At 42.0% G+C, this 17761-nt stretch overlaps 1 protein-coding gene and 1 pseudogene across 1 annotated transcript; one reads left to right on the top strand and one right to left on the bottom strand.

Annotated features, from left to right (window-relative positions):
• The first annotated feature begins 17 nt into the window (after positions 1-17).
• On the top strand, positions 18-17335 carry Lsm1 (LSM1 homolog, mRNA degradation associated). The gene is made up of 4 exons (XM_021169881.3): positions 18-435; positions 7168-7236; positions 8705-8820; positions 16721-17335. Exons 1-4 carry the CDS (start codon positions 390-392, stop codon positions 16889-16891), a joined length of 402 nt encoding a protein of 133 aa, XP_021025540.1. The 5' UTR covers positions 18-389; the 3' UTR covers positions 16892-17335.
• On the bottom strand, positions 3802-4176 carry LOC110299920 (small ribosomal subunit protein eS25 pseudogene; annotated as a pseudogene).
• Positions 17336-17761: the final 426 nt, after the last annotated feature.

Here is a 17761-nt window from a genome sequence, read left to right as displayed (position 1 = left end):
AATCCCGAGCCGGTCCCGCCCCTTGCACGCCGAGCTCGGAGCGGTCATGGACCGTACGGGTCAACCCGGGCCTCGGGTCTGGAAAGCGAGGCGAGGGGCAGCGCTCGTCACGCGTGAGGAAACGCCTATCCTCCGCCCTTCCGACCTGGACTTCATTGCACTGACTGGAGGGGAAGAGAACGTGGTCGGCCACCGACCGGCCGCACGCCCGGCACGCCTCTTTCGGCGGACGGGCAGGCGATACCGGAAGTGGGTGGGGTCACCTGAAACGCTTCCGGCGACTAGCGGTGTCTGAGCTGCAGGTGAGCGACCGGTTCCCGTCCGCGTCCCGCCGACGGGCGACTGGACGCCCTCGCGGCCGTCCGGTGCAGCCTTGCGAGAGCTCAAACATGAACTATATGCCCGGCACCGCCAGCCTCATCGAGGACATCGACAGTGAGTACCTAACCTCTCCTTCAGGGGAAGCCTGGTGTGGGACCCCTTTTCGAGTGGGCGTCCCTCGACAAGGGCCCAGAGAGCGATCTCTGGGCCTGGGCCGGGTGATTCTGCCTTCACAGCCTCGGATGGACCCCATTCCCAAGCTGCCTCCTCTGTCTGTGAGCGGGTGACACCTCCCCGCCCCCTCAAGCTGTGAAACGCCTTCCGAGGGGCGCAGCATCCGACTTGGGAACGTGAAGTGGCCCAGGCGACTTCCTTCGCGTGCATATAGTTCACGTTTGACAGTGAATGGATGGAGATTGCTTCTAGAAAGGACTCACCATACCCGACAATGTTAAGACAACAGCAGTTGAATTTAATTAGCAGAGAACGTAGGCTTTCTGTTGGATAGCCACTAGCACTCTCCTTTTTCTGTGAGGGTCATTAGCACTTTCAGATTAAAGTTGTAGAGACAGGTGCCAGACATAATAAGGCTTTTCTGCCAATGCTAAGTCACTTCAAACGTACTCTTTTCTGTTTGACAGTTTTGCTTTTACTAAAAGGAGGTTAGTCCTGTACAAATAAAGAGGTTACAATTTCGGTTTTTTTAAAGGTTTAATTTGTTGTGTATTCATGTCTCGTCCACATGTAATTAAACCTCGGACATATTGGTATCCACGAAGCCAGATGACTTTCTCTTCTTGGGATCCTCTGGAATTGGCGTTATGGACCGAGTTACAGAGTCACAGTGTGGGTGCTGAGAAAGGAACTCGGATCTTCTGCAAGAGCAACACGTGCTCTTCTGAACCATCTCTCCAGCCTCCACTTTCATTGCCCTGCCCCCAATTCTTACCTGTGTATGATTCCTTGAATATAACTTTTTTTTTTTTTTTTTTTTTGGTTTTTCGAGACAGGGTTTCTCTGTGTAGCCCTGGCTGTCCTGGAACTCACTTTGTAGACCAGGCTGGCCTCGAACTCAGAAATCCGCCTGCCTCTGCCTCCCAAGTGCTGGGATGAATATAACTTTTAAAGCAGCATTTTAAAAAAAAGCTGTATGTGAGCATGTATGTATGTGCACTTCGTGCTTGCCTGGTGCTGGAGAGAACAGAAGAGGGTACTGGGACTCGAACCAGGGTCCTCTGGAAGAGCAGACAGTACTCTTTAGCACTGAGCCATCTCTCAGGTCTATAATCAGCATTTTAAAATCATTTTAATACTGTGACTTTTCAAAAGCAAAGTGGTTTATACAACTTCAGACAAGTAAAAATATTTTGTGTGAGTTTGCAAATTAGAGAGCAGCTGTGATTATATTGACTGGGACAAACATATTAAACTTTGCTCATATATTACAGGTATAGATATTAATATATATTTATATGTGTATCCTAGCTGCATACACATATACACTACTTTATAAGCCTATCTATGAAGTGTGATGAAATACTCTTAGTGGAACTTTTTGCCTTCACCTTTCCTTAGATACCTGAATTACCGAAGCTTTTTTTTTTTTTTTTTTAAGATTTATTTACTTATATGTAAGTACTCTGCAACTGTCTTCAGACACACCACAAGAGAGTATCAGGTTTCATTATGGATGGTTGTGAGCCATCATGTGGTTGCTGGGATTTGAACTCATGACCTTCAGAAGAGCAGTCGGAGCTCTTAACCACTGAGCCATCTCTCCAGTCCTTACCGAAGCTTCTAACAAGTCTGCTATCTTACTAAACTTGCTTATGTTCTCAAGCCTTCTTGTACTTTGTGGATCTCAGACCCTTTCATTTGATATACAACCTTTAGAAAGTGTCTGTCCCAGTCTTTATGGGACTTTTTGGTTTTTCGAGTTGTTTTGTTTTTGTTGTTATTGCTTGTTTTTTGTTTTGTTTGTTCTTGGTTTGAGACAGGATCTCTCCATGATCCTGGCTATCCTAGAATGCCCCTGCCTCTGCTCTCCCTTGCTCTGATTTAAGATAGGTGCCATCATGCCTGGTTCAGCTATGCTTGAGTCTTCCTAGCTCAGATATAGCTCAGTGGTGTGTCTCCATCAGATTCGCATCCCTTCATGAGTACCCCAGTGCACTCCAGCTTTGACTCTGCTGACCATCTTTGCTGTCTGGATTTTGCTGTCAGAAGCTTTGGGGTTTTGTTAATTTTTTTTTACTGGTTTGGTTCATTTTTGAAAGGGCAGTCGCCAGGCTGGCCCCTTTAAATCATAGCATTCCTTCTGTCTCTGTTTGTAAAGTTCTGGGGTTACTGTGTAATTGTGGCTCAAATCCCAGTACTCAGAAGGCAAAGGCAGGCAGATCACTGTGAGTTCCAGGCCAGCCTGGTCTACAAAGTGAGTTCCAGGACAGCCAGGGCTACACAGAGAAACCCTGTCTCGAAAAACAAACAAGAATTCTGGGGTTAAAGACATGGGCCACCTTGCCTAGCTTTGATTGAAGATTTTATATATATATATATATATATACATATATATATATATATATTTTTTTTTTTTAAGATTTATTTAGTATCTATAAGTATCTTGTAGCCGTCTTCAGACACACCAGAAGAGGGCACCAGATCTCATTACAGATGGTTGTGAGCCACCATGTGGTTGCTGAGAATTGAACTCAGGACCTCTGGAAAAGCAGACAGTGCTCTTAACCGCTGAGCCATCTCCAGCCCAAAGCTGTAATATTTTTAAAGATTTATTTATATTCATGTGTATTTTTTCCTATGAATTTTTAAAGATTATTTACATACTGTTTATATGTTTGTGCCTACATAAATAATGAATTTATATGAAGTGCATGTGTGCAGGATGCCAGAAGGAGGGCATCAAGTGCCCTGGATCTGGAGTTAGAGCCAAACCTCATGGTGTATAAGAGAAGCAGTGTTGTTCTTCACTGTTGAGCCAGTTCTCTAGCCCCTCGAAGCTGTATTCATAGTTATAAATGTAAGGCCTTCCTTTTAAGTGCAGCTGTGCATTGTGTTGTGTGTTTGAGTTTTTTTAAAGGTTTATTTAGGTATTTATATGTATGTGTACATGTATGCTTACATTGATTATGTGCATGCAGGAACTGACATCAGGTAGTGTGAGCTGGGAAGTGAGCCTGGGTCCCCTAGAAGAGCAGTAAGTGCTCTTAGCCACCGAGCCATAGAACCTGCCCTCTGTTGTTTTCTTGGTTTCTCCAACTCTAGTTCTTGAGGATTTTCTTAGTTCTCTAGACTTTACTGTTCTCTAAACTAGGTGTCTGAGTTGCATGTTTGGTTTGTTTTCTCTACATCTCTAGACATTCTAGTCGGGCTTAGCATCATAACTTCCAATTTTTCTTCCTTTCCTTTTTTTTTTTTGATTCAATAAAGTTTTATTTTCCCAAATGCACAGCTGATTGAACCTGTTCATGCATCTTCCCCAGCAGCTGGGGCGTCTCCACCCTTTGTGTTTCTGGGGTAAATGACTTGGGCTCTGTGCTTTGAAACCAGCTTGATAAGTCCTTTACTAAGGAGCTCCTGAAGGGCTACCCTGGCCAAGGAGCCACGAATCTTCAGTCTCTCGGAGACCGAGGCTGGAGTAATAAGCTTATAGTTGGGAACTTCCTTACAGAGCTTGTCCTATGTGGCTTTGTCAAACAGGACAAGATTGTTCAACTTGTCCCGAACTTTGCCTTTGGACCACTTCTTCTTGGCCTTGCCACCAGATTTATTTACTGGGTCTTTGTCCTTTTTGGCCGACTTTCCGGCATCTTTCTTCTTCTTGTCGTCTTTGGGCGGCATGGTGAAGCTCAGAGAGTCGTGTGGACCAGACCACTGCAGCCTCACTAAGATGTCGGAAAAACCAATTTTTCTATACATCAGTCTTTCATGTTTCCTCATTGTTTTGAAGTTAAACTTGCCTTCAATACTTTTCAGACTTTAGCTCCTGTTCTTTGTTTTCACTTGGAGCCCAATGTGAACATGCTACTTCCCCTTATACTAATTTACAGATTCTCGAATCTTTCCTTTCCACTTTCTCTTTCTCATAGCCAAAATTTATTTATCCTTAAAGATCCGACCTGGATAGGTCTAGTTTCTTTTTTTAAGTCTTACATAATTAAGATTTGCATGCTTATGATACTTAATTATAGCTAATGATGACATAATTCCTTTAGAGGAGACTCATTGCCCCTCTTTTCAGACAGAAAATGCTTTATGCTGGGCACTAGTGGCACACACCTTTAATCCCAGCATTCAGCAGAGGTAGGCGATAAGTGAGTTTGGGCCAGCCTGGTCTACAGAGTGAGTTCCAGGGCAGCCAGGTCTATACAGAGAAACGCTGGGGAGAAGGGCATTCACTGCCACGCCTGGCTTGGTGTATGCGCTTTATTTTTGAGCTGGGCATAATGAAACACATTATGTGTCTCCTAAGTGCATTAATCCTACAGAGGTAGGTGGGTCTCTGTGAGTTTAAGGCCAGCCTAGTTTATAGAGTTTCAGGACAGCCAGAGCTATACAGTGAGACCCTGTCTTAAAAAGAAAAAAAACCGGGCTGGTGAGATGGCACAGTGAGTAAGAGCAGTGACTGCTCTTCCGAAGGTCCTGAGTTCAAATCCCAGCAACCACATGGTGGCTCACAGTCATCGTAGTGAGATCTGACACCCTCTTTGGGAGTGTCTGAAGATAGCTACAGTGTACTTAGATATAATAAATAAATAAATCTTTTAAAATAAAAAGAAAAAAAAAACCAAAAGTACTTTATGCATAGCATTAAAGAAATTACTGGTTGAAATCTTGCTTTTCTTTTTTTTCCCCACCCCTCCTTTGCTTGCTTTTCTAAACGATGCTTATCACACTTCAGAGTCCCCCACATCACACTTTCTGTGATTGCTTTGGTGTGTCCTTCATCCTACTGTTTAATTATTCAGTTGGATTTATTGTAAGATGTAATTTTTTTGCTTTCATCCTACAGTGAATATAAATTCATGAGGTTGGTGACTTTGAGACCTCAGAATAGTTTAGAGCAATGGTCCTCAACCTTCTTCGTTCAACAACTCTTTAAGACAGTTCCTCATGTTGTGGCGACCCTCTACCATAAATTTATTTTTGTTACTACTTCATAGCTGTAACTTTGTAGGCCATAGTGGCACAAACCTTAATCCTCACACTCGAGAGGCAGAAGCAGGTGGATCTTTGTGTTCAAGGACAGCCTAGTCTACAGAGCTAGTTCCAGAACAGCCAAAACTAAAACCAAAGAAAACATGTTTCAAAAAACCAAAAGAAGAAAAAAAAGCTGGTGGGGCTATGAATCTTTCACACACACACACACACACACGAAAACAAAACCAGGGCTGGTGAGATGGCTCAGTGGGTAAGAGCACCCAACTGTTCTTCCAAAGGTCTGGAGTTCAAATCCCAGCAACCACATGGTGGCTCACAACCATCCGTAATGAGATCTGACTCCCTCTTCTGGAGTGTCTGAAGACAGCTACAGTGTACTTACATATAATCAAATAAATCTTAAAAAAAGATTCTTTGTTTAAAAAAAAACAAAGAAAACAAAACCAAGAACTAACTTTACTAATGTAATAAATTGTAAATATCTGATATCTGATAGGCAGCCTCTGTGAAAGGGTTGTCTGATCTTAAAGGGGTTGCTACCCCCAGGTTGAGAACCGTTGGTTTAGAGCTTTCAGTAAATGTTTAATTCAGTCTAATGAGACTGCTCAGTGGTTACATATGCATACTTCTTTCTCTTCCTGAGGACCAGCGTGATTTCCAGCACCCATGTCCGTGGTTCCCTGAGAACTGTTTGTAACTCCACTTCTAAGGCGTCTGATGCCAACTTCTGGTCTGTCCAAGCATGTGCACAGACAAACACAACACATAATTTTTTTTTAAGCTTTTACTTGAATTCCTGTTCTAGATCTCTATCACATCTTGCCTGTCTGAGGCATTTCTAAATTTTAGTTTTGGTGCTGGGGATTGAGCCTAGGGTTTAGGGGCTTGGCTTCTCAGCTACACACCCAGCCAGCCACTCTAAAGCATTGTTTTCATTTCAGATTTCCTTGATTGGATACAAATGTTGAAATAATTCTAGGATTAAGGTAATTGAAATTTAGCCAATGATGAAAGTAACTAAAACTTCCATAATCCCAGAATTTAGATGGAGGCAAGGCTTTAAGAGTTCAAGGCTGGGGCTGGAGAGATGGCTCGGCAGCACTGAGCACTGACTGCTCTTCCAGAGGTCCTGAGTTCAATTCCCAGCAACCACATGGTGTCTCACAACCATCTGTAATGGGATCTGATGCCCTCTTCTGGTGTGTCTGAAGACAGCTGCAGTGTACTCAATATGTATAAACTACATCTTTTATTAAAAAAATGAGGGGAGGGGTTTCTAGGTTATCCTGAATATGAGCTCAACTAGGTTAGTAAAACCCTCTCAGAAAAATAAAGCCATCTAGACTTAAGCTTCTCTATTTAAGGTAGAGAAATTATATGATGCTAAAAGGGTTGAATGTAACATCAGAGCCAGAACCGCTTGCTTTCCTGGCTACTCAGTGTCCTTTTCTAGCTCAACAGCACTAACTGCTCCAAGTCTCTGCAGTACTGATGTCATTTAAATCCCAGGCTACAGTCTTCCATCCTGTGTTTTACACCAAGCTCTATCCTAAATACATTAGAAGAGGGTCTGGTACCGCTTAGACAACTATTAACTGAATTTTTATTGATACTGTATAAGTTCACTGAAACTGACACCTTTGTTTTAAAGATCTTTTCTCCTTTCCCCAGAAAAGCACTTGGTCCTACTTCGAGATGGAAGGACACTTATAGGTTTTTTAAGAAGCATTGATCAATTTGGTATGTATTGGTTATGATCCCAAAAAATTTTTTGCACTACTTCATACTGAAATTTACTTATCTAACTTTTCCACAAGTGTCAGCCTAATGGAAGTATTGGGTGAGTAATTTTTTTTTTTTTTTTTTTTTGGCTTTTGGTTTTTCGAGACAGGGTTTCTCTGTGTAGCCCTGACTGTCCTCGAACTCAGAAATCTGCCTGCCTCTGCCTCCCAAGTGCTGGGATTAAAGGCGTGCGCCACCACACCCGACAAGTAAATTGTTTTAGAGTTATGATTAGGTGTTTCAAAACCTTGTATGTTCATTCACAAGTTTGTATTCTAAAACTGATTTACACTTATTTCCCCCACTAGAGGGCGCCAGGTTTAAAGTTAGTCTTAAAATCATTTCCTGGAGGTAATCCTTCCCTGTCCAGTGAGAATAGGGTCAAAGCCATTTCCTGAAACTCTTGTTGGGGGCAGAACACAGATAAACTCAGTAGTTTACATACAGGAATACATGAGATTTAGTCATCTGTCTGCACTTTCTGAAGGAAGAGATCTATTTCTCCCTTTGGTGTAAGAAACCTCTCCATTCACACCGACACTTGTTGGTCATCTGCTGGGTTCCTGGATTTGAATGTGAGGGCAAACATAGCTGAAAGGGCAAACATAGAAGGTGTAAACAGCCAGCCGTGCGCCTGGGTCCCAGGGACTTATGGGTAGAGCAAGAGGGTCACTTTGGAAACAGATCAAAGCAAAACAACTTCTGTTTTACTTCAAGTAAGACAAATAGTACTAATTCAAAGGAGAAAAAGATTTTAAAGAAGAAAATGTTCTAAACCTTAAGTTAAATTGATGTAAGTGCTATGAAGAGATAAAAAGCAAATACCAAGATTACCATGCACATTATATAAATCGTTGTTGTGTCCTAACCCATAAAATTTAGTTTGGATTACATGAGTCCTAATTACTAAAAACTTATTAAATCTCACTAAAGTCATCACATACATATATTCACACAGTAAGGAAGCTCTCCTTCTAAAAATGCAGACTTTCAATCTTAATAGTTGGCTAGGCTCAAGTTTTCCAGCTTTCCACTCATTTATATTTCCCTAGGGACCATGTTGATACTGGCAGGAAATGACATAGAAGTAACCTATTCCTACCATCATTCGTTCATTAGCACAGCATAGTCGGAAATACTCTTTACTTGTTTGAAAGTCTCCTAAAACTGAACATGCCTGTAGTCTCAGCATGTATAGCATGTGAAGCAGGAGAATCACCACAAATGCTGGATCAGGACTTCCAGGCCAGCTGAGGCTAGAGTGGGACCCTGGGACCCTGCACCCCCCCACACACACACACAATAAAGCAAATTCTCATAAATGGCTTGTCAAAATTGATAAAATTTTAAAAATAAATAATTGAGTTATAGACTTTATACTCAACAGTGTGAACTAAATATCTGTTTCTTCTTTGTGTGCTTATAGCTAACTTAGTGCTCCATCAGACTGTGGAACGAATTCATGTGGGCAAAAAGTATGGTGATATTCCTCGAGGGATTTTCGTGGTCAGAGGAGAAAATGTGGTCCTACTAGGAGAAATAGTAAGTGAGACTGTTAAACTGCTGTGCATCTGGGTATTGATGTTGGCTGCTGCTTTCCAATTTCACCAAGCTTCCCACAGGAAGTCGGCAACTAGGGAAGCTGTAGTTGCCAGAGCAACACTACAGAAAGTAATTAATGTTAGTCTGTGACCTTTGGCATTTTAAAGATTTGATTTCACTAGCAAAATATTGTTGACTTTGTCGGATAGAAAACAATATTGCTGGTATTTGCTTCAATAGCACTTATACTAAGGTCCAAACAGTACAAAGATTAACATGGCCTGTGCAAGGGTGGGACACATATATATTATTCCACATTCTCTCAACTGGAAAGAAAGAGACAGCATTGCTAGGTATGGTGGCACATGTCTAAAATCCCAGCAGTTAGGAAGCTGTGGTAGGTGGAACTCCTCTAGTTTGAAACTGTCTTAGATAGGGTTTTACTGCTGTGAACAGACACCGCAACTCTTATAAAGGACAATATTTAATTGGGGCTGGCTTACAGGTTTCCATGGTGGGAAGCATGGCAGCTTCCAGGCAGGCATGGGGCTGAAGATGCTAAGAGTTGTGCATCTTGTTCCAAAGGCCAACAGCAGAAGACTGGCCTCCAGGCAGTTAGGCTGAGAGTATGAAAGCCCATCTTCCAACAAGGCCACACCTCCAATAGTGCCACTCCCTGGCCCTCATAGGCTTGTCAAACATGAGTCTGCATTGTAGCATAATGCAAAATACATTTAGTCCAACTTCCAGAGCCCCCATAGTATATTGCAGTCTCAACAATTAAAAGTTCAAAGTCTTATGAGATTCATTCAATCACTTAAAGTCAAAGCAGATCACACAACTAAAACATCACAGGATATACACTACCGTTCCAAAATATCATAGTGAGTAAATGCTAGAACAAATACGACCAAATCCCAGCTGGGCAAACTCCAAACTCTGCATCTTCATGTCTGTCGTCAAAGCACTCTTCAGACTTCCAACTCCTTTCATCTTTGTTTACTGCAGCACAGTTCTCTTTGGCTGGTTCCACTCCCTGTTGGCATCTTTCCTCAGAGGGTATCCCACAGCTCTGGCATCTTGAAAATCTTACGGTCTGTAAGGCAACTTCAGCATTACAGCTTCTTGTTCCAGTGTCTGGGGTCCACACATGATCTTCTGGGCTTCACAAAAGGGCTTGGGTCACTTCTCCAGCTCTGCCCTCTGTAGCACTCTAAGCTCAGGTTGCTCCACTCCACTACTGCTGCTGTTCTTGGTGATCATTCCATAGTACTGGTATCTTCAATACACTGGGGTTTTCTGCTACAACTAGGCTTCACCAGTACCGTCTCATAGGCTCTTTTCATGGTACCAAGCTTCAACTTCTTTGCATGACTCCTTTAGTCCTGGGTTGTCAACTACAACTGAGGCTCCACCTTTATCAATAACCTTCCAGGCCCTTGCACAGTACCAAGCCTCAGCTGCTCTCCATGACCCCTTCATACCTTCAAAACCAGTACCACCTGGGTGACTCTTACACATTACCAAGTACAGCTGCAGCACAAGGTACAACATTGGCTCTCTCTGGAACACAGCTTCTTTGTGCTCTCAGAAAACACTTCCCAGATTTCACCTCAGTGATGCTGGTCTCTTCTTAATCACCACTATATTCTTATCTCCAGCTAACCAGCATCAATTGTCTCAGTAGTCCCTTCTATTTTTGACTCTAAAGCCAGAGCCACATGACCAAAGCTGCCTTGCAGGAGCTAGAACATGGCCCCCTTGTTCTATTACATTATCAAACAGCTTTCTGTTTTGCATCTCTTTCTCTCCCTAAGGCATAGCTGTCCTGGAACTTGCTTTGTAGATTGAGACCTTGAACTCAGATCTGCATGGCTCTGTCTCCTGAATGCTGGCATCAAAGGCATGCACCACCATGCCTGGATTTAAGCTTTTCTCTACTTGGAACTTGTTCTATACCAGGCTGGCCTTGAACTCAGAGATCTGCTTGCCTTAGGCTCCTGGGATTAAAGGTGTGTATTACCATGCTCAGGCCTAAATTTAGCTATGTGGGACTTAGGCCCAAAGTCACGGCTCCCTTAATCTGTTCATCGTCTTAAACATGGGATGCAGCTCCATTTCACTTCCTAGTGCCCCTTTATTACTTGAATCATGCATTTTATATTTTTCCTTTCTCAACTTGTTCCTTTTCATTAAAATGCTTTTCATAAGAGGAGTGAACTTAAGTAACCACACAGCAGAATTTGTACTGGACTGTTTTGAGACTTCCTTTGTCAAAAGAAGAAATCTAAATTTTGTCACCTTAGCCTCAGGCAGACTCTTCAGATAATGGCAAAAAGTAGCCACATTCTTTTTTTTTTTTTTTAAGATTTATTTATTATTATATGTAAGTACACTGTAGCTGACTTCAGACACCTCAGAAGAGGGCATCAGATCTCATTACGGGTGGTTGTGAGCCACCATGTGGTTGCTGAGATTTGAACTGAGGACCTTCAGAAGAGCAGTCAGTGCTCTTACCCGCTGAACCATCTCGCCAGCCCCAGCAGCCACATTCTTTACCAAAATATCACAAAAACAGTCTTTAGGCTGCATACTAACATTCTTCTCCATTGAAGCCTCTTGGGCCAGGTCCTCACAATTCAAATCACTCTCAGTAACAAAGTCTTCCATACTCCTACTAGGATAGCCCAATAAGCCCCATTTAAACCATTCCACTGTTTTCTAAACCCAAAGTCCCCAAATCTTCCAAACAAAAGCATGGTCAGGCTTATCACAGCCATACCCCAGACCCTGGTACCAACTTCTGTCTTAATTAGGGTTTTACTACTATGAACAGACACCATGACCAAGACAACTCTTATAAAGAACATTTAATTGGGGCTGGCTAACAGGTTCAGTGTAGGCTTAGATTTTTCAAATCCTACTTTTAATAAGGGTTCTTAAATGCTTTAACCTTCCTTCTAACCCACCATTCACCAGAGGTAGTGGGAAAGAAAGGTTATTAAGACATGAGGGTTGTGAGAAGCGCACCTGTTTAGAAATAGTTCTTTGGAACAAATCCAGTTTGCACTGTCAGGATATATACTAGAAGTCCAGTTCAGTAGTGTCAGAATAGCAAACACAAATCAGTAGTAGCACAAAACAGCCAGGCTTCCCTCTGCCGAATAGGCACCAGTCAGGACCAGCAAGGACACCAGGAGTTCTCTGCCATGCCTCTCTCAACAAAGTGAAGATCAGCGATGACAAAAACTCAAGACGAATGAAGTGCTGCCAAGCTAGCTATGCAAGCTCCCAGTCACTGTCTGTTTATACTCCTCCCACAGGTCTTTCCTCAGTGAAACACTAAATAAGTCTATATCAGCTGACATCACTCTGCCAATGGCGAGAAACTGCCAAACATCACCACAAGTTTTTTTAATCATTTTTTCCTATGAATTCAAGACAAATGATGACCATTAAGGAATGGCAAGGCGTACCAATACCATCCATCGTTGTCCATCACCTGTTAGGTTATATTTACCTTTCTTCTTAACATCATGTGTCCTTTCCCATGTCTGCTTTAGCAAAATATCCTTTCACCTGTGTCTGCCCCAGCAAAACACCATTTGACATAATTCACTTTCCAAAGAAACTAGAAGTTTCCACATCAGAGGTTCAGTCCATTGTCATCAAGGTGAGAGCATGGTAGCATCTAAGCAGGCATGGTGCAGGAGGAGCTGAGAGTTCTACGTCTTGTTCCAAAGGCAGACAGGAGAAGACCAGCTAGGATGAGGGTCCTAAAACCCATGCTCACAGTGACACACCCCCAAATAGTGCCACTCTCTGGGCCAAGCATATTCAAACCACCACCGAGGCTATGATATGCTACATAGTGAGTTTGAGGCCAGCCTGAGCTCCAATATAATCTGTGTTTCAAAAGAAAAAAGAAAAAAAAAACAAGAACAAATAACATAGTCATGTAGTATTTAATCTCAAAAGCAGAAAGTTACAGAATTTAAATTACCTGTCCTGACATATAAAGGTACAGTTTAGAGCTGGAGTCTGTCACAGTGGTAAAGTCCCTAATGCAACTGAAAACAACAGATTTACATGTTGAAATATGTTAATTTAAATAACTGGTTAGGAACTTAGAGCGATGGCTCAGTAGTTAGGAGCACACACTGTTCTCACTGAGGACCTGAGTTTGGTTCCAATCTCACAATTGCCTATAACTCAGTCTCCAGGGGATCACAGGGCACCTGTGTCAAATGCATATACCACCCCCACATGTACATAATTTAAAAAGTAAAATTAAATTGTAGGTTACAAGTAGGTCTTCATGGCATGGAGTTAACTGGCAACATTTGAGGAAAGTGTTGTATGTGTTTTTAAAGGGGAAAAAACAGAAACAGGTTAGGAAAAGCCATTCTGAGATTTCAGAATAGAGCTTATGGCCAGAGAGAAGAGACATGAATATTTGTGCCAGAAAGACCAGATATTAAATGTTAATCACATTTGTTGAAATACTGCTTGCTATGTATTTGTATGCATACATAATAGAAGTTGATTATATGTATACATACATGTGTGTTACATAGATAAGTTTTTATTCACATTTTCTTAAGTATATTTAAACTTGAATCCTATTGGGTTTGCTAGGAAAATCAAAATACTGGTGAGACTGGCTGAAATTAATGGGACAGGAGGAGTTGGTTTGCTCAGTAGCAGTGTGCTTCGGTGTCACGTCTGGAACCTTGAATTCAATCCTCAGCACCACAAAAGAGAGAGGGAAGGAAGAAATTAAAGACTGACTTATGTTGGAAACAGTCAGCTTAGTCGCAGCTGTCTAGTGACTTTCAGCTCAGCCTGGACTGTCTCCAACACACTGGGCTAGGCAGATGGCTTGCTGGGTAAATGTTTGCTGCACAGTCATGAGAGCCTGAGTTTGGATCCCCAGCACTGGGAGGTGAAAACAGACAGATTCTGTGACCTCAGAGGCCAGCCAGTCAAGCACACACCAAGAGTTCCAGGTTCCTTGAGAGACTGTCTCAAAAAATAAGATAGAGGTAAAGACACCCTACGTCAGCCTTTACTTGTGCATGCACATAAACTTATGTGCACATAAACGTACTTCTCAAATGCTGCTATAAAATGTATTAATACCTCATCTTAAAATATTTTGTGGTAGGGCTAGAAAGATGGCTTAGCAGTTAAGAGCTCTTGCAAAGCACCTGGTTATCCGCCCAGAAGCCACACGGCGGCTGACAGTCATCCATAACTTAAGTTTTGAGGACGCTGATGCCTTCAGTAGGTACCAGGCATGAACACAGTGCACATATTCATTCTTTTTTAAAAGGATAATTATGGAAGAGGTCTGCAACCCTATAGGTGGAACAACAATATGAACTAACCAGTACCCCCAGAGCTTGTATCTCTAGCTGCATATGTAGCAGAAGATAGCCTAGTTGGCTATCATTGGGAAGAGAGGCCCCTTAGTATTGCAAACTTTATATGCCTCAGTACAGGGAAAAGCCAGGGCCAAGAAGTGAGAGTGGGTGGGTAGGGGAGCAGGGCTGGGGACTTTTGGGATAGCATTTGAAATGTAAATGAAGAAAATATCTAATAAAAATATTTTTTAAAAAAAGGATGATTATGTGAATCAGCAATTAGTCTGAAAAAATTATGTACTAAAGCTCAAGAAAACCATAACTAGAATCTCTTTAGGAAAACATTACATTGCATAAGTAGTCTCTAATGTACCTCATGGTGGCATGGAAGCTGAGGTAGGATCAGATCACAAGTTTACAGCCAGCCTGGGTTCTGCCTCTCTGATGAAAGATTCCAGCACTAAGGGCGTTTACTGTCGAGAGATGGTTGCTTCACAGTCATGGTGAGTAGCTCAGTGAGTAACATACTGAAAACTAGGAAGAGAGCTAAGAAAGTCTTTTCTTCATCCCAGGGTTATGCGGGAAAGGTTGGCTGATTATATAGTTTTTAGCAGATAACCTTTGACTCAAGTGACTTATGCAACTAGTGTGGCTTCTAATCTCCTGGTGAGAGCCCTCCATCTGATACCACAGTGCTGAGCTCTGCAACCTTGGAGGCCTGTGTCAGTTAACTTGCAGACTGAAACATCTGTAGATGTTTTTGATCAGTGTCTTTCTAGACCATCTCATCAAAAGTCTTAAAAGGAACTGGAGAGATGGTTCAATAATTGAGTGCTCACTGCTGTTTTAGAGAACACGAGTTCCATTCCCAGCGCCCACATAGGGTTATCTCATAACTGACTATAACTCTAGCTCCAGAAGATCTGAACCCTTGTCCAGCCTCTGCAGGTACCCTGTAGACACATAAATAAAAATAAAATACAATCTTTTAAAAAGAAATGCATCACAGGAACAGAAATGAGAACACTGCTGAATTGGCACACCTGGAATCCCAGTATTCACTAGCAGGGGACAGTGTCTCAGGGCAGCTTGGGCTGCAGAGTGAATTCTAGGACAGCTTTTGCTGAATAACCAAGAGCCTGTCTGGGCTTAATGGGGGGAGTCCAGCCATACTTCACTACTTTGTCTGTATAGGCTGTCTTTGTTACAGAAATATAAATAATACCTATACTTTTAAGGGTGAGAGGATAAGTGAGGCTTGTTTATAGTTCTACATACAAAGTTGGGTCTTAAATATTTATGACATAAAAAGTATATCATGCTGTGTTAAATGAAAACAAAATTTAGTCACTATTTTCATTATGGGTTTGGTTTTGTTCTAAGTCATAGATATGCCTGGTCTGATGACATAGCTAAGCAGTAGAATGCTTGCCTGTGTGACCCCTAGCACCACAGAACAAAAGCAGTTCCTAGGCCTGCGAGAGTGTGCAAGGCTGACAAGCAGAGGCTTGAAATCCCATAACTCAAGTGAATGTGGAAGGAGCAGTGGACTCCACCAAGCTGTCTTCAGACTTTCACACATGTTTGAAAACACAGACCCAGAAGATACACATAGATTCAATGCTTCTGATAACAGACTGGCCTACACCTGGGAATTGATAATAGTCTCCAAAGTATTTGTGTTCCATATCGAATTATAAGTAATTTTTAAAGTGTTTGATTTTATTATAAATTTTCTACAGTGTATTTTTTTTAAAGGGAAATGAAATCGTATTTTTAATAAACCAAATAATTTATTCAAGCATAGTGGTGCATGCCTTTAATCCTAGCATTTGGAGGCAGTGGTCATCCTGGTCTACAAAGGAAGTTCTAGGATATCCAAGGCTACACAGAGAAACCCTATTTAAATAAATAAATAATTTTTAAAGACTAAATTACTAGAGAAATAATGTATTGGACTAAACAAGAATGATTTACCAGGCCTCATGATGTTTTCTATCAATGGTTGCCACAGAGACTCCTAGTTAGTGAAACAGGAACAGTTTATTGCCCACAGCTGTAGGAGTGTGGTGTACATTTGAATCAAGGTTTTAGACCTTCTTCCTGAGCAACAAACCGCAGAAATTAAATTGATGTTGAAATTGTAAAATACAGTATTTGTCTTCTGTAGCCACCGTGGCTTTATGTGACTTCTAGGGATTCAAACTTGGGTCTTCACAAGGGCACAGCAAGAACTTTGTCCACTAAGTTATCTCCCAAACTCAAATTTTATTTTGATGAAAAGCTTTTAATATAAAGTTAACCCTGACTAACAATGGGACTATAAAGCCTGAGCTTTTACTCTGTGCGTCTGACTCATGTGTGTTCTGTAGCCTTGTTGCCGCCTGTCTCTTTGCAGGGAGAAGGGTACTTTGGCCTTACCACAATTATGAAAGGCAGGCCAAGCTACATACTGGAATCTGCTGTCTTTAGAGCCATAAGCTTGTCTGTTCTTGGTCTTCATGGGAAGTCGTTCAAACCTGCCTGTTTTGCAGGACCTGGAGAAGGAGAGTGACACGCCCCTTCAGCAAGTGTCTATTGAAGAGATCCTAGAAGAACAGAGGGTGCAACAGCAGACCAGACTGGAGGCAGAGAAGCTGAAGGTCCAGACCCTTAAAGATCGGGGCCTTTCCATTCCTCGCGCAGACACTCTGGACGAGTACTGAGTCCTTGCTCAGAGACTGCTCTAGAGAGCAGGTGCTGTCACCTGGTCACCTCACACATTGACCAGAGTATCACATTGAAAAGTGATCTCATTCTTTCATGGATGCCAACATGAAGAAATCATGGGATTTTGTTTTGTTTTTTTTTTAACAAAATCATTTTATATTAGTTTTGCTTTTCTTCTTCCAACAGTCTCAACACATAGTCCTGGCTGACCTAGAACTCACTATGTAAACCAGGATGACCTTTAGCTTGTGGGATTGCAGGTGGCCTCCACCAGCCCAACTTTACTGTTTAAAGAAACAGTGGCGTGACCTCCCCTCACACAAGTCACTGTGGAGCCAAGAACCATGTCTTTATATTGCTTATCTCAGAGTTTACGTTTCTTTTCAAAAAATATTTCATTTACTTGTAAATAAAAAATGAATCTCAGAACTGTCACAAAATGGAGTTGCCTCTGGTGGAAAGACAAAATTCCCTACTGCAACATAAGGTTGTATACATCCTAATGTATACACTAGGATGCCTGCTGTTGATATAGCTGGCTTCTCAGGAGGACATTTCATACTCTGCTGCTTCCTCGTTGCCATTTTCATGTTTGTACTTGGCAGAAGTTTTAAGCTTGAGAAGGGAGTTTTCAAGGAACTGGTTACAACAGAATCCTCAGGTTTAGAAAACTTGAGCCCTGATTTACCCACGGTTTTTCCAAACTATAAGAATGTCTTCATAATATGCTTTGCTCTCAATCTTACATTAACTTATCCAGATTCTCAACTCCTTTTGATCATCTTTTGCTTAGATTATCATCTATACAAGAACAACAACCCTCCCTACACACACAACACAAAAGCCCTCAAATGGTGCTTAGTAAC

This window comes from Mus caroli, unplaced genomic scaffold (assembly GCF_978045245.1).
Source record: "Mus caroli unplaced genomic scaffold, Mus_caroli_1 scaffold_10, whole genome shotgun sequence".
Classification (NCBI taxonomy): Eukaryota; Metazoa; Chordata; class Mammalia; order Rodentia; family Muridae; genus Mus; species Mus caroli.
This window is presented reverse-complemented; position numbering and strand designations above follow the sequence as displayed.